The 24,798-nt window shown below is 41.0% G+C and overlaps 1 protein-coding gene across 2 annotated transcripts in view; it reads right to left on the bottom strand.

Moving 5' to 3' along the window:
• DCLK1 (doublecortin like kinase 1) overlaps positions 1-24,798 on the bottom strand; it is a 350,858-nt gene that overhangs the window by 30,080 nt on the left and 295,980 nt on the right. For both annotated transcript variants that reach the window (XM_050937227.1, XM_050937228.1), the window contains exons 7-13: positions 23,855-23,963; positions 19,815-19,872; positions 18,945-19,064; positions 12,180-12,326; positions 6,237-6,370; positions 4,986-5,063; positions 3,811-3,907 (exon numbers count right to left, since the gene is read on the bottom strand). In XM_050937227.1, coding sequence (XP_050793184.1) covers positions 3,811-3,907; positions 4,986-5,063; positions 6,237-6,370; positions 12,180-12,326; positions 18,945-19,064; positions 19,815-19,872; positions 23,855-23,963 — 743 coding nt within the window. The remainder of the gene's footprint in view (positions 1-3,810; positions 3,908-4,985; positions 5,064-6,236; positions 6,371-12,179; positions 12,327-18,944; positions 19,065-19,814; positions 19,873-23,854; positions 23,964-24,798) is intronic.

The raw sequence follows: 24,798 nt of genomic DNA, 5'->3' as shown, positions 1-24,798 counted from the left end.
TCATCCGGAGAGGAGGATGAGGAGACCCCCGGCAAGAGAGTGTCTAATGGCGGGTCTCCCTCGGCCCTCGCCTCTGCCTCAGGAGCCAAAGCGGAGTCTTGTTGCTTGGACCCTTCCTCCCCATCCGGGGAGGGAGGGGGGCGAGACAATGAGGCTTCCGGTGCCCTGCGCTCCGCCGTCACAGGCCTAGCAGGGGGCTGTTGGGGTCCCTGGGCCTGATGGTATGCCCAGGGTGTCCAGAACCCCCATTGTTGCGGGCCTTGGTCTTGTTGTGGCGGATCGCTAAACAGCGCCGCCTGCCGGTCGGTGCCCAGCGCATACCCGCTGTCCGTTTGGGAAGAGACGGACGGCTGTCTAGAAGGCCACGGCGGGGCTGACCCTGGATGGTAAGGGTCTGCGCGGGTCGGCACGGACGAACGTCTCGGTGCCGGGGACCGGTGCCGGGAGTCAAAACGGTGCCGGGATCTGGACCGGTACCGGCCGCCGCTTCGGTGCCGGGATCGGGACCGGGACCTACCACCAGCTCGGTGCCGGGAGGTCGACCGGGACCGGGACCTGCCACCAGCTCGGTGCCGGGAGGTCGACCGGTGCGGCGAGTAACGACGGGACTGGCTCCTGGAGTCGCGGTGCCGGTATCGGCGGCTGGAGTCCGACCGCGACCGTCTTGATGCCGACCGGTGCCGCGAGTGCGACCGGTACCGCCGAGGGGAGCGGTGCCGGGACTGCGAGCGGCGACGGGATCTGGAGCGACCGTGGCGTCGGGACCTCGATCGTGAGCGTGAGTCCCGAGACGGTGCCGACATCATAGGCTTGCCTCTGGACACGACCCGCACCGGAGGTACCGGGGGTGGCAGCTGAGTGGACTCAGTCAGGGCTATGAGGTCCCGAGCCGAGGCGAAGGTCTCCGGTGTGGATGGGACCAGTATCTCAACCCCAGATCTCATGGGGGAGCTTGGCGGCACCGGACTCGACGGATCCGCCGGGCCCGGAGTCGACGGTGCCGGCGGCGCCGCGGCCGATGTCGAGGCCGGGCGCTCCAGTCGGATCTGCCTGGCCCGAGTAGCAGACTTCGACGGCCTCGGCTCTGTCCCCGGTGCCGGAGAAGGTCGGTGCCGGGGAGTCTTTTCGGTGCCGGTGCGATCCGGTGCCGGCGCCGAGATCACGGCCTGCGAAGCCGCCAGGTCAAGTGCCGCCTCCATAAGGAGAGTTCGGAGTCTTTGATCCCTCTCCTTCTTTGTTCTTGGCTTAAAAGCCTTGCAGATGCGGCACTTGTCCGACCTGTGCGATTCCCCCAGGCACTTCAGGCACGCGTCGTGGGGGTCGCTGGTGGGCATAGGCTTCTTGCAGGCCGCACACTGCTTGAAGCCCGGCGAACCAGGCATGAGCCCGGTGCCGGGTGCCGGGAAGGGCTAAGCCCCCGGCGAAGAACTATTTACAAGCTACTTAACCTAACTACTACTATCTACACTTAACAATCTAATTAACAACTACAATAGTACGAGAGATAATCAAGATAACAAGGAGAGCTAGGGACGTGGAGGACAGCTATGCTGCGCTCCACAGTTCCAACGACCGACACGGCGGTAAGAAGGAACTGAGGAGCGGGCGGGCCGGCAGGGATATATATTGGGCGCCATGGCGGCGCCACTCCAGGGGGCGACCTGCCGGCCCACCGGAGTTGCTAGGGTAAAAAAGTTTCCGACGAACGTGCACGCACGGCGCGCACACCTAACTGGAATGGATGTGAGCAATCACTCGAAGAAGAACTAAAATCCCACCTCTCTACCCCTCCCATATTATTTCCAAAAACATAGTACAAAACAGTGGTATAGAAGAATCAAGGGTCAGCGTTTAATATGTCATTTTCAATCCTCACACCCTGGATGAAAACGCTGACATTGTTTTGTGATAAATTAGTGCTCATACTGAGAGCACTGTGTTGCATATATTCATCCTATGATTATGTGTTGGCGTTCCCAAGCTTAAGGTAAGAAAAGGAAAGTGTTAGGGTGCAATCTATTGGTTATATACATGCCAACCCAAATGGACTGCAAATATGAAACTCCAGTCAACGCCAATGTTACTGTAACTCAGAATGCCTAGGAACTCTGGAATTTGAACTCTTGGGCCAAATTCAACTCCGTTGTTCAACTATGTTAGGGACTAATCCTGAAAGGTACTGTGCACCCACAGCTCTCTCACCTCCACTCCGAATCAAGCTCTTCCTTATTACAGTAAAAGCTGTTTTATCCGGCATGTTGGGGGAATAGGGGGGTGCTGGTACGTGAAAAATGCTGGTTAACTAAGAGGGAGGGAGTTTGGGTGCGGTAGGGGTGCGGGGCTGGAGATTGGGGCATGGGAAGGATATGGGGCGCGGCCTCTGGGAGGGAGCTCAGGACAGGGGGTTGGGGCTCGGGGTGCCATATCTGGAGGGGGGAGTGTTTCCCCACAAGCGACAACCTGTCTTGACTGCCCATAGGCGGAGGCACAGTAGGTGGCTCTGCACACTGTCTCCATCCCGCCCTGAGCGCTGGATCCGTAGCTTCCAGCCAGAACAGGTCGCCACTTGCGGGAGCTGCCTGAGGTGAGTGCCCCGCAGATCTGGCACCAAGGAACCTCTTCCCGCACCCCAACCCAATTCCCTGAGCTGCCTTCCACACCCAAACTCCCTCCCAGAGCCTGTGCACCGCACCCCGACCCCCTGCTAGCCCTGCGCCGACTGGACTATAAACTGGACTTTTAATGAAGATAAAAAATGCCAGTTTATAGAGCTTTCCGGTTGGTGAAGTGCTGGATAAAACAGCTTTTACTGTACTTGAAAGTTGCTTTAAAAAAAGAGGACCAAAAAAAATGAACTGCTTGTAATGGATTGACAGAACAAGTCAAAGTCTCATACACTGGCAACATTCAGGAGTTACAAGCAATGTTGAGCCTGCTTCTTTGACAGAGAGAGATATCAGGACAATCCTTTCATGTCATTAATCATGGAACATGTTTTCCTCCGATTATTATTATTTAGTATTTATAATACAATTACACCTGGAGGTGCCAACTGGAATCCAGCTACCTTTGTGCTAGTTGCTGTACAAACCCATAGAAAGCAAAGTCACTGCCCCAAGGAGTTTTCAATCTAAGACTTCCTATTTATGATCCAAGTTACTGGAAGTTTTAATTGTTCAATAGGTGTTGACACGATGCTTAAAACCAGAGCTGGGCAAAATTTCTCAGACAAATAGTTTATTCTCTGAAAAATGCAGTTGTCAGGTTTATCTCAACTATCTGAATTCAGATTGAATTTGGCAAATAGATTCGCCCCTCCTGCCTAAAAGGAAAAAATGTTGAACAAGTTTTTAAATGTTTTATTTCAACATATTATTTCAAAATGACAGTTCATTTCAGAATTTAGCTAAATTTAATTGCTAAAGAGTAAAAAACACCTAATAAAATGAAATGTTTCATTTGACCCAAAAACCATTTCCATTTTGGGTCGACCTGAAACAAAATGATTTTTTCTGATTTTTTTGATTTAGCCACTCAGCTGAAAATCATTTACTCATTCAGCTTTACTTAACAGTGCGTAAGACACAAATACCAACAAAGTGCTGCCCAGGTCAGCTTACAGTCTCAGACACAGACAATAATCAGATAATAATGTAGTAGATGACACATATGTACTTCAGGGGAGTCCAGACCTAAAGCTTCTCAAACATATGACACAAAAGAACAGCAGTTTTACATTCTCTTTGCACACACAACATATATATAGGGCACCTTTGATAAAACAGAAGAGAATCAACTTTGTAAATCTACCTTTGCAGAATCAGAAACATTATCCCAGTATGGAGATGGGAAATCGACCTGTCCCATCAAAATCTGATCAAAAAGCACTTCCTGGTCATCTCCACATCTGTAAAGCAAACACAAAAAACCCCATAAGATTTATTTCCAGAGGTTGTTTTTATAAACTTTTAAAAAGCAAGTAAAATGCTTTTAGCTGTAGTTCACTAAATTTGCCTTTTGGAATCAGTTCCTCTCCCCATGCCACATGGCCACCATTGTGGACTGTGAGGGCACTTGAGATGAAGCGACAAGTGAAAAGGGTGGAGGAGGGGAAAGAGAGTCAACTTGTAGGGCAGGCTCTGTTATCTCCCTCCACCTTTGGAATACACTTCCCTTTTTGTTTCTGAGCCTGCCTATCTTTAAGGCAAGGCCCAGCCCTTCTTCTTTGCTTTAATGGAGAGGGGAGATTTGTGAGGGGAGGATGTAAGTTTGCTTGCAGGTGTAAATCTCTGTGGACGGCTTACATTTTGTTTACATTTTACTGCTTCCCGCTTACTGTGTTGGGGAGTAAGTGGGGGAAACTGCTGATTTCATCATATATCTTAAATGCTTGCCAAGGGCACTCAGAGCCTGGAACGGGTGCATTTGTTTTGCAAGGCAGATTATATCAAAATAAATAAAATGAGAAGAGACTGGGGCTTTTACAGTAACACAGTGGAGATTTATGAAGTTTGTATAAATTAATAGGTAGAGCAGGGGTCAGCAACCTTTCAGAAGTGGTGTGCTGAGTCTTCATTTATTCATTCTAATTAAAGGTTTCTCGTGCCGGTAATACATTTTAATGTTTTTAGAAGGTCTCTTTCTATAATATATAACTAAACTATTGTTGTATGTAAAGTAAATAAGGGTTTTTAAATGTTTAAGATGCTTCAATTAAAATTAAATTAAAAGGCAAAGCCCCCCAGACCAGTGACCAGGACCCAGGCAGTGAGAGTGCCACTGAAAATCAGCTCGCTTGCCGCCTTTGGCACCTGTGCCATAGGTTGCCTACCCCTGAGGTAGAGCATGGAAAAAAATAATCCAACATTGCAAGCAAAGATTTTTTTTTCCCCCACAGCAGACCTCTCAGTGCAGGACAGGCACATGGACCATTCACAGCACAGAGGTGCATTGTTAAGAGTTGGATAAAAGATCATAGCTCATACCCACGGAATGGAGGAAAGCCACACAGCAGGATGTAAGTAATCACACCAGCTGCCCAGATGTCCACCTTCAGGCCATATCTAAAAGTGTTATAAGTATTATAATTAGAGATACCAAGCCTGTATGAACTACAGTACAGAACTGAAAGAAAACTATGTCAGTTCAAAAATTCTTATGAAATGGTCTGAGATGAATTTTATCTATACTGTACACCAATTTCTGCCTTCAAATCCAAGGCAGATGTTTACAATTTAAAGCTAAATTGGATTAGAATGTCTGAACACAGACAATAAAGTGTACTGGTTTCTTGGATGCAGGGCCGGCTCCAGGCACCAGCCAAGGAAGCTCGTGCTTGGGGCGGCAGATTCTAAGGGGCGGTATTCCCTCGAATCCTTTTTTTTTTTTTTTTTTTTGCTTTGCCACTTCGGCTGCCGCAGGTTTTTTTCTTTTTGGTTCGCCGCTCCGCCTGCCCTGTAGAGTGCGGCAGAATGGAGGAGGGGAGCACCTTGCAGGGAGTGGGCTGCGTCCTCCGTCTGCCCTAGCTGGTGCCAAGTCTGTAGCAAGCCCGGCAGGGTAGCCCAAGCCCTTACCGCCCTGCCGACCGGAAGGGAAGGAAGCCCTGGCCGCCCCCCTTCTCTCTCCCCTTAGCTCCCTCCGCCTCCTCCCCTACGCTGCCCAGGGATGTCAGTAGCGTCGGGAGTCCCCTTGCACTCATGCTCCAGATGCCCTGCACAGTTTTTTTTGCTCTGCTGCTCCAGTTGCCCCATAGGTTTGCATTTTTTTTTTGGTTCGGTGCTCTGGCCGCCCTGCATGTTTGTTGTGTTGTTTTTTTTTGCCTGGGGTGGCAAAAAAGCGAGAGCCAGCTCTGCTTGGATGAGAGTAGGGCTTGTTTGACCTTTCCTGACAGGCAGCCTGCACAGGTGCCGTGCGTCACTCACCTCAGGGGTGTTTGCTCTACATGATAGACCCTAAGGAAAAGGACAGTAGAGGGCAAAGGAAGAGCACAGAAAACAACAGTTGGCAGTCACTGAGGGCAGTTTTTTGTTACTTTTACTCCAGGGTTAAAAGAAATGGTTAGTTACTGCCTCAGTGCTAATTTGAGGACTCTCTACTTTGAGGTTAAAAACTGCCATGGTAACCCCTAATAAAAGGTAGACTAAAAAAGCCTAAATTAAAAGAGTTATAACTGATATATTGGCGAGAACATATTCCACCTTGCACACTTAAATGAACCTTTATTGCAAAAAGTTTACCCAGCTTCTGCAATGATTTCTGGAGCTACATATGTAGGGGTCCCACAGACTGTGTAAAGAGGTCCATCCACTATTGTTGCCAGCCCAAAGTCTCCCAGCTTCAGAGACTTGCTTCCATCTTGGTGTTCATAAACCTAAACCAGAAATAAAATCCAAAGGATCAGCAAGGTTCTGTGTAAAAGGACTCATGAACAATTTGCTAACTTCCTGACATACTCCTTTCAGTTGAGTATGCTTTCAGATTCTCTCCTTCACTTCCCAAAATACAGATAAGCGCACGTTTAAAAAAAAAAATCACAGTGATTAGGAGGGTTTGATTCATATATAGTCTCTCTTCTAAAAAAATAAACATACCCAGTGTAACTGGCTGAGTATGCTGGATCCTCCTTTAGTGGCTGATCATCAAAGAGCACAAAACCTTTCTCTTGTTAAAAGCTAAAGTATTGTGGCATAGTAGAAGCCTGTGCTTTTGCTGTTGAAGTTCCTGGGTTAAATCCCCACTGAGTCTGACAACCATGGTGGCTTATTAAAATTAATACACAAAAGAGAGATTGTACAGGGATTTGAACTTCTGAGCTAAAGAAGTAACTCCATTAGTTGACAGCAGTAGTAGGCTTTTATTCTCTCAATGGACGAACCACTAGAGAGGTCATAACACACTCAGCTATCATGTTACTTCACTAAGCACTTATGCTCACTTTTGAGAGCTCACAAAAAACTAAAGGTGGCATTTTCAAAAGTGCCCAGTGTTAGCACAACTCTTCTTCCATTGAAGTCAATGGTGTAAGTCTCACTGACTTCAATGGAAGCAGAGTTAGGCCAATACTGAGCGCTCTTGAAAATCCTTCCCTAAATTATGATCTCTTCAGCAGTGAAAAACTACTTGCAATTTTTTTGTTTTCTTTTTAATCAGTGCAAGAGGAGATTTTATATTCTAGAAGCAGTCAGTACATTAAGATAGCAGCCACACTAGGAAAATTTCAATTTCCATTGCTTCCCCAATGCCTAAACACTGACAAATATTTAAATATCAAAACAAATAGTCAAAATAAAATAATTAAATGTATCAAAATAAAATGTTAATCAGAGAATCATCCCTTAAGGCAGTAGTTGATCGGGGCTCTCTCTTCCAGTTTTTATGCTGATTTATGGTAAAATTTAGTGCAGTTTAATCTAACAACATTTAAGAAAAAATGTTCGGTCTACAAGCATAATCTCATGTACGCCATCATCTTGAACAGCCACTGCCTCATTGAATTACAAATTCTTGCAAAAGAAACTTCTTAGATTTCCTTTAAGAAATGGGCAGTAAACTCAACAGAGACTCTTCATCTGCTCACTTAGTGCAAAAGTTTTTCCTAGAACACCCATTCCTCATCAACTGAAACAGTTTGCTAGGGATCCATCAAAAACAACTGTAACTAGCCATCCTATGAAGAGAATTTTTTCTTCACTTGCTGTACAACCTTGCATAGAAAGATTAAGAAACCTTCTTGCCACTCTTCTGTATTGTAGGGCTATACAACATATTACATCAGGTCTTCAGTATTATGAGGGGAGATTCAGCATTCACAGAAATCCTCTGTTCCTCTGATTGTTTTTAATAAGTGCATGAAACTGGATCTTGTTATGCAAGAGGACCAACAATCTGAAATGGATTCACACTTCTCTGTTAGTAAGCCAGCAAAAAATGGGCATAAAGACCATTAAAATGTAATTTCAGCTTTATTAAAAACACAGTTTGTTAAATACATCTGGTTCCTGAAATGAAGTGTTTGCTGAAATGGGAGCAATACATCTAATTTCAAGCACAGTTTTAACTAAAGACTAGCAATTAGAAACTTTAAATAGACACTTGGTGGAAAATGTAAAGAAGTGGTTTAGAGATCAGTGGCTGAAGCTGCTGTAACTAGTATTCATCCTTAATGCAATTGCCTTTTATTGTGGAAAATGCCTTCACCTAGTTTGGTTAATCTAGTCCTTGTTTACAGATGAATTTCACTAGTCACACTGGTGATGTGAAAGAACCATATAATCAGAGCAATTAATTACAGAAAAGGCCTCTTAAGTCATTGAATCCATAACTCTGCCAGTGCGGAACTGAACAGTATGGTATATTTTCTAGGGTTTTGTCCAGTCCATTTCCAGGAATGAGGCTTCTACTACATCCTTGAGAGACTATTTCAGTTGTTTTTCTAGTAACACTAGAACAGAATAGTTTCCCCCCACCCTGTTATAACTCTATTTAGCGCTCTCTATAAAAGTGCTCCTAATGTGAAGCAGTGGTACGTTAATTGCCAGTCAAGGCGTAAGGAATGTGAATGATAATTTAATGCTCATCTCATTCAGAACAAATGCTATACATGTTCTACTGCATTTAAACACTGAAGGGCAATTAGAGAGATGGGGATTAGTGCAAATTACCCACTATGTAGTGCTTTCACTGTTTTAACTAAGCAATAAAACTGGGTAATTGTACAACACTAATTGAATGCAGAAACACATAATTGTGTGCCACCATATGTATCCTATTACTACAAAGACTGTCAGTATTTTCTAAGCTGCTCTTGTGATCACTACAGATGGCAACAGTCAGAGAAGTTGTTCTCTGGGGTTTATTATATGGCTATAAAAACATCCCAGGATTTCACAAAATAAACGTGTTAAATAGCAGCAATTATAAAAATGTTCCAATTAAAACATGGAAGGCATGTCCTCCAGAGAACAGAGCAAGTGGATGCATAGGTACAGCATTACAGACTTTAAGCACACTGAAAGCTCATGGAGATTTTTCTGCTAAAATGGATAATAAACATAACAATACTTACCATTTGTATAGAAATTACCAACTTCAACATGTTTTTAAAATGTTAAGAAACTAATCCTCATTGTACACCTGTGACAAATAAATATCATCCCATTTTACAGATCAGGTGATTGAGGCAGAAAGGTTAAGACATTTCTAAGGCCACAGAGAGCTACTGTCAGAGACAGGATTAGAATTCAGAAACTCTTAGCTCCAAGTACTGTGCTGAAGACCACAATGTCCCTCTCTATCAAAGCCTAGATGAACTTAAGAGCAGTAATGTAGTCAATGGATCACATGCTGACTTTCTTACAGTGCGAGATCACTTGATGTCATGACAATCTATTATGTCACATCATGTTTAGTCAGGCTTTTGACACAGTCCCACATGACATTCTCATAAGCAAACTATGGAAATGTGGTCTAAATGAAATTACTATAAAATGGGGGCACAACTGGTTTGAAAAGCCCTATTCAGAGTAGTTATCAATGGTTTGCTGTCAAACTGGGAGGGCATAGTAATTGGTTCCTGGAGGAGTCAGTCCTGGGTCTAATACTAGGCAACATTTTACCTACTGATTTGGATAACAGAGTAGAGAATATGTTTATAAAATTTATGGATGACACCAAATTGAGAGGGGTTGCAAGCTCCTCGGAGGATAGCACTGGGATTCAAAGTGACCTTGACAAGTTGGAGAATTGGTCTGAAATCAACAGGATGAAATTCAATAAAGCCAAGTGCAAAGTACTTCACTTAGGAAGGAAATATTACATGCACTACTACAAAATGAGGAATAACTGGCTAGGTGGTAGTACTGATGAAAAGGATGTCATGGTTATAGGGAATCAAAAATTGAATGAGAGCAAATCATTTGATGCATTGTGAGAAAGACAAATACCATTCCGGGGTGCATTAACAGGAGTGTCATATGTAAGACATGTAATTATTCTGCTATACTAGGCACTGGTGAGGCCTGAGCTGGTGTGTGCCCAGTTTTAGGTACCAGACTTTCAGAAAGATGGAGATAAATTGGAGAGAGTTCAGAACGGAGCAAAAAAAAAAAAAAAGATTAAAAAGAAAGACAGAAAGAAAAAGAAAGATATTAGGAAAAACGTTCTAACTATAAGGATAATTAAGTTCTGGAATAGGCTTCCAAGGGCAGTTGTGGAATCCCCACCATTGGAGGATTTTAAGAAGAGGTTGGAGAAAACATCAGACAGGGATAGTCTAGATATACTTGGTAATGCCTCAGTGTAAGGGGCTGGACTAGATGACCTCTCAAGGTCCATTCCATCCCTGCAATTCTCTGTTTTGCGATATATGTAGAGGTAAATGCTGAGACAACACATCTGATGTCAATATGTACCAACAAACTAGAGACCTGACTTCCATGTACACTAATACCCCATTACACTGCCAGAGCAGAGTCAAGGGGCCTTAGTGTAAATGAGAACCAGATCCTTTATATTTATCAGATGAGTGCTCTCTAATTTATCATACTAAGCACCAAAGGGAACACACATTTCCTGTGCTCCCCCATATACCTGATAAGTTCTATGGAAGTGCCTCCATACCCTTTTATAGTTCTTTTCTTTTACACCAGTGGAGCTGAAGTAGTTTTAATATGCAAGTGCTTGTTTTGAAAGTTACGGTCTTTGTGAAAAGTTTAGTGCCTTCTAGCCATTGTTTAGTATCAACAGCAGCATATGACCTTTGTGTTCTCCGGACTGGAAAATACACTCGAACAATTTGAATGAAGTGAAGAACAACTATTACTCACGATAGGCCAGTGGGTATTACCAACAAGGGAATAATGAGGGTGGAGGCAGAAAGACATTAAAAATGCTTCAGGCTACTGCTGTCAAACTTTAGGAATTTAAGAAGTTTGAATATAAAAGCATGGTAGGTCTTTTTCCATGAAATCCTCCCACACATTCCAAGTCACGGTATTAATGAATCCTGACATGTGACTGCTATAACTTATGCATGTGGCAATCCATGAACACTAGCATTAAAATTGCTATGGGGTGTACATGTTCACGTCTAATGAGAGCCCTGGCCTACATGGTGTTAGCATTTTCTGAAAAACTAAGCCAAGAATACAGACAGCTGTCACCGTGGAGTTCTGAATTGTACAAACCCAATTCTCTGCAAGAGTGTTACCATTTACCTGAACCAACTTTCCCATAACAACTTTCCATTGCCAAACAACATTGAACACAGAAGATGATGGCAGACAGTGCACAGCTAAGAACTTATGTTCTTTACCATCTAAATTATGTTATTGCTTTAAAACACTCAGACAGTTATGAGGGCCTTGATACTGAACATTCTCAGTAAGTTAGAATAAATTCAGAGAGCAAACACAAGAATGATTAAGGGACTGGAGAGATTAATTTGTTGGAAAAGACTGAATTAAAGATGACAGTGGACGCAATAACTGTTAAGAAATATGTAGACCCCAAGGAGAGACAGGATTTGTTTAAGGTATTTTTTTAGTGACTTCAGTGGGAGTTGGACTGGGCCCTCAAGAAGAAAATAAATGACATTAAATTAGAAAAAGGAAGGTTTAGACTGTCTAACAAGGAAGGTGTTCTAACAGAAAGATCTATTAGACTGTTTCATGGTTAGAGCAGTCAGAGATGGACTTCAGGGTTCTATTTCAGGATCTGCCACTGAAACACTGCATGCTTTGAGGCAGATCATGTAATCTCAGTTTGTATGTCTGTAAATTGAAATACTGCTACTAATCTCCTGCGTAGGGGGGTTGGGTAGCTTGTACTATGAAAGGTGCAAAGTATTTATTCCAAGGGAAGTGCCTATAGCTCTATTATGTGAAATATTTGTAGTTAGACTGAAAATACACTCAAAAATTCACTGTATGGAATAATCATGCACTAGTGTCCTACGACAAAGACTAGTTAAAGACATAGACTGTTTAACTTCTAGGAACCTGACACGTCTATATTTTTGTGACTGCTGTTTGGTTTTAAAGACCTTTAGATGTGAAAAGATTAGTATGTGAGAGAAAGTAAGTTAAAAGGCTAATGACAGACTATTTCATTGAGAGCACAGGTACACTTTCATGCACTCCCAAGTTAGCAGTAACAATACAGGAAGTAGAGCTTTCACTTACCAGTAGATTCTCAGGTTTGATATCCCTGTGAACAATGTTCAAGCTATGGAGGTATTTGATGGCACTGGCCAGATTGTACAGCATCCCACTGGCATCCCGCTCTGTGTATTTGTTAGTGGAGGTGATGGCATCAAAAAGGTCTCCTCCCTGGAACAGAATAATCATGGCACATTAACAACTTCCTGTTGTACACAGACAGCATCGCTTAATAATCTTTCTGGAAAATGAATAGCAGCAGTGTGCCACTTTGTGAGGGCCCCTCAGAGGTCCTTCCTACCTACAAAGGTCTTGTGTTGTGGTGTCATTCATCCTAGGCACAGAAGGCTGGGCATGCCTCCTATTCAGAGCTGGTCAACACTGCTCAGTGTGTCAGCTAACGGAGCTGAAAGTTGTGGATTGAGGAAAATATTAAGCAACCCATTCCTCTCCTGTAGCCACGCATGCTGCTTCTGTGACATTTCCAGCACTGCCAACCTGTTTCCTTAGCACCTACATTGGAAACCTGCTGCATAACAGCATATTCAGCTGTCACTGTGCTGGGTACCAATCCCTGCTGCCATTTATTATAATTACGAATAGCCTACATTCAAAACCATATCCACAATCTCAGTTAAATCTAAAACGATATGGATATTTAGAATTAAAGATGAAATTATTTCCCATAATGCATTTATTTACCCAGCTTATATACAATGCATTAAAGGGATCTGTTTTCACCTCTCAGAAATCTCTGAAAACATTAACTTGAGAGACCTCACTCCCTTTTAGAATGTGTCAAGTATTCTAGATTTTCTACTTCCTGATGTTAATACTGGGGTCCCCCAGCAGAAAATATGATACACTATTATGCTCAAAGGCATCTGATGAGTTAACATTATTGTCTTACTGCACTGGAGACAATCTATGTCACTTCCCAGTTATCACTAAAAGTATTTAACTCTGTTGCAATCGCCTATGCCTCTCTCTGTGTTCCTTCCTACACCATAATATTACATGGTGCCAGAGCTGGCTGGATGCCACCTCCAGGGAGGGGAAAACAAAAGGAAAGGAATAAAGAAGGGAAGAGAAAGTAAGTGAAACTCCTCTGAAGTGAGGAGAGGGTTTATTTTCTCCATTCTCAAGCTCTCGGGCAGCCACTAAATTAGACTGTATTACTAGCAGCAAGCTAAGAGAGAGAAAAAATATTAAAGTGATTGAGAATGGCCAAGAGGGCAGGAGAAACCCCAGTTCAATGAAGAGTATCAGGCAGGGTGAGAAAAATAAAAGGTTGCTTTGCAGAAGAACTGGACCACAGGCCAAAAGCAGAGCAGCTCCATTAAGGAAGCCTAGATCCCACAGAAAGAGAAAAGGCGAGGACAGAGTCTGCAAAAACAGTGAGAAAAATCAAGCTGTCTAGCCGGGGCAGCAACAACAGAAAGAAGAAAAAAATTAATAAAAGCAGATTGTTCTTAAAGGAACAGAAGTTATTTCCCAGGGCAATGGAGAAAATATTTCCCATAATGCCAGCATTGCCAACTCTCATGATTTTATCCTATGTTTCATTTTATTAGGTATTTTTTCCTTAAGCCCCAGGACCTGAATCATGCAAATCTCAGTTTTCACTGGGGAAAATAAAAAAGTCAGTTTCTGGCCTTTGTGGCTACAGAGAAAATCTAGAAAATATGTCTGCTAGAAGCTCAAACAGTAGAAGAAAAATAAAGAGAAACAAAATATTTGAAAATAAAAAAATAAAATCCCTCATGATTGTTTAGCCAATCTGAAAGTTGTTGTAATCCAACTCAACATTCTTGTACTATTGTGTTTTGACACTAGTATAATTCCTATAGAAAGCATTAATTTCACTGATTATCATCAGTGTAGCCAAAATGCATAAACTGTGTTGAACAGTTTCATGTTGCATCAGGACTTGTCAATTATGCCAATATATACCAAGTACATCTCTTTTATATACAATATGGGGGAAGAGGCATAGGACATATTGGACTTAGGTCAAGATAAAAAGAATGGTATATAACACTGAAAAATCTACGTGACACATATTTTATTAGGAAATCTGAGTAACTACCACAGAGCATGAAAAGGGAAACAGAAGGATGCAAACTATAATAAAATGAGGTTCAACAAAAAGCTCACAAAGAAACAAAAGAAAACTTGAGCAATTCTGAAAAAAGAGCTTGGAGACAGATGGGTATAGGATGTCCCCTCATTTCTTGAAAATGAACCTGACATACAAAGGTGAAGGCTGCAAAAAATCTAAGAAGGGTACACTGTCCAGCCTGTGAAGACCTCCAAGTAGGGGTAGATGTTGCACAGAAGAAAAGAAAAGAACAAGAGAAAGAGGTGAGATTGACAATGAACATGGCTATACAGCTAGTGTCTGATTGTGGGCAAGATGAAGACAAAGTTTCAGCACCTTTGCCACCAGTCCAGTAAAAAGCACCTTGCTGAAAATTATATTGGCTCAGCAGAGGATTCAGTAGCACAATTAAGAAATCTGCAAGCTGCAAAGATAAGAGGACTTGTGGTAAATGAAAACAAAGTTAGCTCATTCCAGAATGCAAATTAGAGTTCTCCAGCACAGATTTATTCCCCCTGTGGGTTTTAAAAGTCCACCTCACTAGAATGTTTGAAGACAGTCATTGACAAAACTGGACTATATAGACCTTCTTCTACACTACCTGATGACACTGATCATGACTCTTTGAATCAACCACTCAGAGGAATCGTGAGCTGGAGAATTTGGAAAACCAGGGGAAAAAATTCAAACAGAATAAAATAGAAGATGGAGGAGAAAGGGGCCAAGATTAAGATCAAAAGAGAAGATTAAAGGAAAGGACTGGTCTCGTAAACATTTTAGAAGAGATATTAAACCTTAAGTGTCATGACTTAGGCAAATCTCTAACTATTAGAGATCAGGATGAGACTTAGTGTAGAGGGGAAATTATCTCACATCTACTTATTGTGGGGTTCTTATACCTTTTTGTGAAGCATCTGGAGCTAGCAACGGTCAGACACAGAATACTGGATGAGATGAACCTCTGGTCTGATCCAGCATGGCAATCCCTATGTCTTTATATTCCTTATGTTCTTAAATCTCAGATGTAACATCAGTTACATCAGTCAAGGATCTGGCCCAAAGAGGCGGAAAAAAGGTCAAGCCTCAGATGTAAGGGAAGAAAAAGAAAGATGAATCTAAAGCCAAAAAGAAAAAGGGAAATACCAAAGCTAAAGTTAAAGAGAAGAAAAAGAAAGAAAAGAATAGAGGGAAGCCTAAACTCAAGAAAGGAAAAGAAAAAGGAAGCAAACACAGTACGTTAATAGAGAGACAGCTAATAAAGCAGAATAATTTTGTTGGCAGTCAGGCAGTCTACCTCGTCCTCCAGTTAAAAAAAAGTGTAAAATTAGACTACACTGAGTTTTATTATATTGATAAGTGTTTCTGGAGGAGAAAGAGGTGCTGGAAGGCACTTAAAGCATTAATATGGTTGACAAATATTTTTTCTAAGTTGTCTCTGAAGCACTAGTGTTTTATAACTTGCCAAGCTCTGCCTAGCTTATTCATACATCAGGCCAACCCATCCATTACTTAGGCACATTGGGTGTGTGTGAGGGACACGTAAGGATGCAATTTCAACCCAACTCTTGATTCTCCGATTTTTCTGGAATTAAGTCAGACTAGCAACATCAGAATGTAGTTTTTATCATCTGCACATAAGGCAGTAAGTTTGTAAGTACAGTAATTTTGTTTTGTTGTGTAGAAAGGCAAAGTGCCAGTGACCAGGTCCTGCAGTCATTTTACAAGCACTGCTTGCAATATGTTTATATTTGTATTTATGAAGTGCTTTTTCTTACACTTAGAGTGCTTTTAAAAAGCAGGGAACAATATGCCTACCATGAAATGAAATGAAAGCAGTATTTACAACAGCCACTTTTGTCAAACATGTTGCTGTCAATTAATGCAGGGTGATATTAACTGCAACTGTGCTCTACAACAAGCCTTTTCTTCTTGAATTTCTTTCTTGTGTGTGAATTTGATTTAAACTCAGGTTTTCAAAAGTCAGTCAGTAACAGATGGTTAATCAATTCCAACAGCACGTGCTGTGCAAGAGAAACAGTCAGCAATTGTTGAATTAACAATTAATATCTTTCCAGAAATACTTTCCTTGGTGCCTACAGAGCACAGTATAACAAGGTTTTTTCAATTAAATATTAACAAATAGAATAGATATTCAAAGAAACAATACTAACATCTGATTGGGACTGGTCTCCCTTTATTCCCCCTCATCATATAAAGGTAAAGAACCCATTAACTTCATGTGCTCACGGAAATTCAGATTAATTTATGTTTATGAAAAATCTCCTAAAAGCATGAATATTATCATAACTAAGAAAAAGCAAACCATCTGATTAAACTTCATGGTATCTGCAGAAATTCTTAAGTAAAAAAGAGAGAGAAAGAACATGCAAGCGTGTGTGGGTATCTTGAAGAGGAAGAGAGCAGGAGAAGTAGTAGAAGACTGATTTTCCCATTAAGTCATTAGAATAGCTTTTCTCTTTATAATCCTATTTTGAGACATTCCCTTTTGTGAGTCCTCTTCTCTTGTTTAGCTGAGTGAGAACTGGATTATAACTTAAATCCAAACAAAAAACCCTATTGCATGTCAAATTTTCAAACATGGGTGGCTAAGTAAGTTGCTCCTGCAAAACTTGCCTGTTTTTTAAGTGATTGCTTACCCCTAAGGTCCTAGATACTGCAGTCAGGGCACAACTCACACTGGCTAGACGACCTTCTGGAGGGAAAGGGTAAGATGGAAGGTCTGTCATGGGAAACTGAGTGGAGGTGGGTAGTCACTTGGACCTAAAATGCCCCAGAGTTTGGAATTCGAGCAGACCTATCAGATAGTACCTCTCTGATTGTTTTACTGTACAGCTGCCTAAGTCTCTCTCATTGGACCCCAGAAGCCCAGTCACCGGATGGGGGACCAAAGAATGGCTATAAAACCAGAAAGATGGCAGAGGAGGGGAACTAAGAGGTGGCAGGGTTTATTATGCTTGCAGAGATTAGGTGAGCGGATGGGCACAACTTGGGCAGTGGTTGAAGGGTCTTGTTTCTGTTTGTGGATGAATCATTGAGAGGCAATTCAACTTCCCATCTGTTACATGTTTGTGGTATAATGCACAGGCCAGTCTTTGCAAGCAGGAGAAGCAGGGCCCTACTTAATGCATGAAGATGAGAGGAGATAGTCTTCTAGTTCTGGTGTGGAAGGCAGTGGTATTCTTTCCATAGGGTAGAACTTTTAAGAGCTTAAAGGCCAAGTTTTGCACATCAGGGTGAAGTTTTTACATTCAACAGGTGTGTGTACAAGCACTGCTGGCACAAATTAAACATCTATGTTTTAAATGGTTAGGACCCAATTTTCAATTAGTGGACATCAAATCATGGTCTGCAAGGCTACCAAAACAAAGAATATTGCTGGAATGTTGGCAGGAATGAGATATTGAGAATGGAAGTGGTTAATGAGAGAGTTGGTCTCTCTTACAAAGTATTCTGCAGAATTAAATAATTGGAGAACCATTGTTTTTATAAGTGAACTTGAAGTGCAGGTCTATTCTGTAAAATCACTATGGAAAATAACATTTTCTTACTCAAGACCTCTGTGCCCTGCGTTTCTTCAGAATTCTCTGATTTTACTGACAAATACATTTTAATTATCTTTCACTCACAGCGAGCTGGGCTGTATTCTGACATGTGCATCATTAACAGAATTGTTACTAAATTCTGATTGCAGACCCCTTAGTGTGAAAGATACATGGGCCAGAAAGAACCTGGCTTGACTTGTATAATCCAGGCTGAGTTTGCAGTTCTGGCAATTAGGGGAAGAAAATCTGCTCTTGTAAAGTGAACACATTCAATTGGGAAGTCACTACAAGGCAATAAATTCAGAACCAACTACACAATGCTGTTTTCACCAAGTTATTTTTCAGGATAGAACCACACTTTAAACAGCAATGGGTTTTTTCAATCTCAATTAAACTAAAAGAGAAGATTTAATGAAGGGACACTAAACTCAATGGACACAGATGACACAGGTAATGTATTTTAAATGTAAGGCCACATTACGTGGTTTCATCAAAATACAGTATAATGATGTTTAAACAAATGCTCTGATTGGGTGTTTTTGTTTTGCCCGTTGGTGTAATCTGGGGCCAAATTATTTTTGAAACATATGAACAAGATAATGGGCCCCAAAAATACTGTCCACTGAGCACTTGCTGGAGTGGTCTACAAAAAACTATCAGGTCACATAGAGCTGGAAATGAGCAGAGCTAGCAGCTAAACTGTGTTAAAATGAGCTAAAAATTCAGTAGTTTTCTTATATCAGTTTGTCATGTAAGACAGTGCTGCAGTTACCACAGGAACGTTATGTGATGCTATATGTGAGGAGACGTGGTCAAAGTGATCACAAATGGAAGGCAAGGTGTCCATAAAACACACGCTATTAGGATGTGGTCCACAATATGAACATGCTTGAGAGTCCCCAAACAGCAAGTGTATAGAACACCCATCTATTGTCATATGTTATTGTAAGTCTTTAAGATAAAAGCAACAGGCATTTTAGTGAGTTTTATCATGTAAAATGCCTGTTGCTTTTATCCTAAAGACTTACAATAACATATGACAATAGATGGGTAAAATGCCTGAAGATGCTGATACAATCCTATATCGGATTCACGTATGTGGGTGATCTCCTCCAAAATACGCACCTTTACAAGCTCCATGACAAGGTACAACTCAGTTGGCATGTCCATCTCCTCAATCAGAAGAACAATATTGGGATGTTTGACCCTTCTTAAAATAGATACTTCATTCTGGATCATGTGCTCCTGCCACAGAACAAAAATCTTAAATGAATACAGATTGGTAGAAAAACTCTACCCTTTCCATCCACCCATGAGGGAAAGTTCAGAGGCTCTTGGGACTTTCAAATCTTCCAAAGAATCCATGAAAATCACAAACATTGTTCTAGAAATGTAGATGTAGAATGTGGGTAGAAAACGTCTGGCAACAGCATCACTGTGGTGATTGAGTCAAGGTCAGAGAAAAGAACACAGAAAATGAAATGTGGGAAGAGAAAAGTCAGTCAGTCACTGAAGTGTCTTAGAAAATTTTCTAATACAAAAAATATTTTGAGCAGTTATAAATATGGTTCTATATTCCTAGAAAGCATTAGATAAAGAATTATAAAAACCAGCAGCAATTCAGTTGGTAAAATATTTACTATATATATATTTATTACTTCTATTTTACTGTTTTTATAGCATTTAGCACTCTGGCAGCTACATGTTTTAATGACAGTAGTTAAAGCAAACACACACACAGTTAGCCAAATGCTGAAGTACATGCATCTTGCATTGTAGTCTGCAGGCTGCTAGACTTGTGCTCTGATGGTCTATCAAGGGCAGAAAATTCCAAAGGCAAATGCCCTCAACTGCAAAAATTCTGCCATTGGCCTGGAAGAATTCGAACACCAAGAACTTCCCAAACTGATCTTAACTGCCAAAACAGGATGTCATCTCACAGAAGAATGTTTTGTTGGAAACATTTATAGTCCTTATCTGAGCTCTCATACTTACTTTTCCTCTACATTTACTTTTTTTAATGATTTTCAGAGCATATTCTCGACCAGTTGACCTGAGAAAAGATGAAAGAAAAAAATTAACATTTAATTGCAATGAAAATTTCCCAATGGATTTTGCGTTTGCGGTTCAAGCACAGTACCCATAACTGATGAGATGAAAAAGGATATCATCCGAATATTTTTGTAAAGGATGTGATAAGTACATGGTAGTCCTGTCGAGTTTAAGGTCAGTGATTTTAACAGGACAAAATCTGGAACAATGATGGCTGTGGGGATACAAATGTTAACGTTTCTTTGTGCTGATGATAGCGATAGACCAAGAATTATTGTACCAAGAACCCATACCTGAGAGGTAAAGGAGCCTCTCTACTCCTACTCAAGATTCACATTTATCCATTCCAGGATCGAATTAGCTTTTTTGGCCACAGCATCGCACTGGGAGTTCACGTTCAGCAAATTATACCCCAACTCCCAAATTTTGTAAATTTTGTTTATAAAAAAGAAAAATGTGACAAATATGTTATCATATTCAGATTCTAAAGCCAGCAGGGCCCCAGAGAAAGATATAAATTAGGATACAAATTAAGAGTTGCCAAAGAAGCTACTCTGAATGATCATCTCTTCAAAACTACAGCATTGCTGTTAAAGCCTTAATTTAAAAAGGCAACAAAGCACTCTGACATCTATGCTTTCCCCACTAGAGGGCTTCAAGCTACAGCTCTGAGAAATTGGCCATTCTTCACCCTGAGGTGGCCTTCATGTGGATGCATTTATTCTGAGTAGACACATCCAAACCTGAGAAGGGACAGATAGTTACAGTGTCAATGTCTATCTTTTAAGTGGGAGGGATCATCATAAACTCAGGCAACATAAACTCAGGTGCATCGGGCTAAAACTCAGCAAAATATATTCTTATTGAAAGCTAGTGAACCAGACTCTTTAGTTGTCCCAGGAAAGCTTCCTTTCTGTCACAAAAAAGAATATTAATGGCTTTTGTTCTCTGTGTAAGACGATATGTGCTCCAAAACACTGGAAATATTAACTAGCATGGAAATTAAGATATTTCCCAAATCTGGTATGTTAGAAATGAATGTGTCTGCCAGACAAATTGCATGCCTGATACAACAAATATGTAACAAGCAGACTACAACTCTGGCTACTCTTTGATTTGGGGGATCATACAGTTTTAAAAAGAAAATAAAAGCTAGCATCATGTAAATTAATATCCTATTTATTCTTTCCTCTAAAAAGATGTGTAACCACAGACTATTGGCAACATTGATTTGCTCTGTGTCTTACAGACTTATTAAATAAACATTCAGACCAGACCAGAAGGAGACAATCAGATGGTAAGTGACGATATACCTACCGCTTAAATGAATAAAAAGTTACAGTGCAAAGCAGAAAATTCAGATTACTGCAATATAAAAGTTTACAACTATGTACCAATCACAGACTATATTGTTAGACCTTTTGTTAATCAAATTTTCCTAGACCAAATAAGGGGCTGGATTCCTTCTACAAACTAAGCTTTCACAAAATCCAATGAGTGTTTGGGTGTGCAAGGAATGCAGGATCATGGTCATGATTTTTTATGGACACACACACACACACACGCCCCTACCTGTGCACCCACACCATGTATGTGGAGGAGATATGCATGCAATTAGAGACATGTAATAAATACTGCAGACAGAGGAATTGGTTACCATCTCTAGATATATTGGTAGACCATCAGCTGTCAGAACAGCTTTCTTCTTTCTTTATGCTACATGGCTCCCGTGAGCCTCAAGCTGGGATTTACTCCCGTAGCCAAGGCCCAGGAAGGGTAAGATTATGTCTTAGTACAGGGACAGGTTTTTTAATAGATCAAAAAGTCATAACTTTGAGGTCCAATCTGTTCTAGACAAAGGAGTTTTATGCCAATGGGATGCGGAAATTTCCTCAGCTCCCTAAAGTTGCCGAGCATTCACTCCTGGCCCTGCAGGGCCTGAGATAACTTTATAGCTGCGCTTTTTTATGCCTGGAAATGCTATTTTAGGTCTTTGTGGAGGTGTTTTACATTTATTAGTCCAATGTTTCTGTTTTTCTGAACTCATGCTCATGGTAACCAAGCCAGCTTTACAGTGAAGGGATATAAGGACATTTGTAATTTAACTATATTTGTGGTTTAACTCTGAAAAACATTTCTTATATAGTTTCTCTTTAACACAAACAACATATGCAGGAAGGTGTGCACTCTTTTGGGATGATCTGCACAACCAGACCACAAAATCACATGTTCCCTAGATAGTCACTTACAGAGTATTCCATACAGACAGTGCCACATATTACTAACGATAACTGGGAAGTGGTAGCGCTATTTCTGTGTGTAGTGAGACAAATAGTTAGTTCTGTCATTTCTTTGTAACATTTCCTCTCAACTTCAGAAACACCCGAAAAGCCCAAAATTGCTTTAGTATACATTTTTAACTGCAGGCAGGGAAGACTCTCTGAATCTCACAGTATTATTCTGCTGCATAATCCACTAGTTTCTCTAATCTACTATTTCTTTCATTTTAGATTTGCCCTTTTCTTCTTTCGCACTCTAGCCTTAGACTTTTTTCTCCTCCCCTTTTCTTTGTGATCTCTTTAATTTAGCTTTTCTCCTTTTCCTTGGGTTTCTACATTTTCTAGCTCAAGGTTCCTATGAGGGGCCACTTTCAACTCTGGAATTTGATCTGAAAGATCTTTTGCACCAACATCATAACCTCTCTCAAAGGCCTGTAAAGGTGTCATAATAATCTTGGCCATGTACCATGCGAACCCTGAGTCTGTACAGAGAAAGCTTATTCTTTCAGACTTCCACAATAGCTGTTAGTTTGGTATACGGAGACAATTCAATCTGAATCCCAGGCTGGGACAAATTTCTTTCCAGGGAGACTCTAGTTTGCATCCAGCCTATTCTTGATCTAGTCTTTGTGGCTGGCTTCAAAATTCTTACTTGCTGAAATGTTAAATTTGCGTCTCAGAACACTGCGGAATCTTCTGTAAATTGCTCCTCATTAGGATATAGTGGCAGTGGATGTGGAACCTAATTCCCAGAACTCCCATGATCAGATACTGGCAGCTCTGTTGTTTATTGTGGACATCTCTTCCTTTGGCTTTTTTTTTTTTGGCCATTCTCTGCATTGCCATCATCAGAAATCAGAAGCTTCATAATAATTTCTGTTGTGGACATCTCCTCCTCCCTCTGTTTCTTTTACACCACACTCTCTCGGTTCTCAGCAATGCCTCTCTCTCTCACACCTCTTAGTGGGGCTGTGGCAGCAGAGCCTACTTCAGGGTTTAGGAGTGAGGAACTCAAACCACCCCTCTAGTTGCACATGTATTGCAGTCAGTCTCTCATCCTTTATTCCTTTCCCTTTGTCCTCTGGAGTTGGGTCCAGCCGCCTCTGACACCACATTGTAGTAAAAAGCAAGTAGGAAGATCACAGAGGCACATGTTTTATTAAGAATAACCTGGAAGTGACGCTGACAGTCAGCACTACTTCATGGCATAGTGAGATCTACAGTTAGTTTTGAGTGCCTTACAGTGCCACACACACAAATGTTACATTCCAATTTTCCCTGTATTTGCACAGAATGCTCTCAGAAAAAAGATGAACACATATGCTAGAGCTTTGAATCCTTCTCAGGCCTGTTCTAACTAGTCAAAAAGGAAAGCTGAAAGAGTAAATGGCAAGAAAATAGTGTCCAATATCTTATTTTAGAACACTAGGAACTGAGAGATCTGGTCGAACTGTGCTGAGCATATGGGGGGGAAGGGGGAATTATATTAAAAAAAAAACCCAAAATGAAACTTATAGATTGTCCCTTGGAACTGCTTCTTTTTTCACAGTACAGGTTATTAAACAAGTTTTTCCATTTTTTACATCTGGCACTGATATATTACCTTATTCCACAAGTCCCACAGTCCGCAAATAAAGATAGGATCTAGGAAAAGTATTATGTTAATGATTGCTTTTACAGTAATAAGCAAATAATCCTTCTCACCTTTCTATACACTCCTTTACAATAGCAAAATTTCCATCTCCTATAGTCCTTCCAACTTTATATCTTTCTGCTATTGATGCTGGGACCTGGAAGCCTTCTTCCAACACTTCTGAAAAAATCATTAGTGCATTTTTATTGGAAGAGAAGGAAATGCAGATGTTGCACATAACATGCGCTTTAGGGCCAATGGAAACCATTCAGAATCAATATTTCATTTAGTGTATAGCAAAATCATGCTGCTGACATTGTATATACTCAATAGGTTTCACACAGATCAAATGATGAAAAATAAAACCTGTAGACTCAGACATTCAAGGTTTACACAACTTACAGTCCCTATTGCAACATATTCATAGTGTAAAACTGAAATTGTATTTTTTAAATATGAAAGGGCCTTTGTGGTCTGCACAAGCGTAGTTGAGCCCTTTGATAAGGGTTAGAACTGCTTGACATAGTATGATTAAATATACGTACCAAAAATCTAACACTCAAGCCCTTATTTTATTACATCCTGTAAAATGAGACATCCATAAAATTCCTCATGTGTTAAGTGCTATTTTCCCCTCCAAATATTAAATATTTAGTTTTTAAACAAATGTTCTCAATTATATCACCTTCACATGCAACCTGGGCACCAGATGTTTAGGTAAAATTGTGTTACACAGGGTGTCTACACACTGAAAAGGTTTGTAGTTTCTATTACTTTAGTGCCTATTAATGCACCTTTATTCTTGAAATACATTTGAAATAGCAGTTTACCAATGCCTACTAATGCTTCCAAAAGCTAGGATTACGGACTTCAATCTAAACCAAACCACCTTTGGACCACATAAATATACTGAGTATATATTAATATCTAAAAAGCCTTTTAAACAGTGACTCTTAAATTTACACTCTTTAAGGCAGTAAACATAATTACATTTCACACAACAGAATACGAAGTG

The sequence above is a fragment of the Gopherus flavomarginatus genome, chromosome 1, assembly GCF_025201925.1.
Source record: "Gopherus flavomarginatus isolate rGopFla2 chromosome 1, rGopFla2.mat.asm, whole genome shotgun sequence".
Lineage (NCBI taxonomy): Eukaryota > Metazoa > Chordata > Testudines > Testudinidae > Gopherus > Gopherus flavomarginatus.
This window is presented reverse-complemented; position numbering and strand designations above follow the sequence as displayed.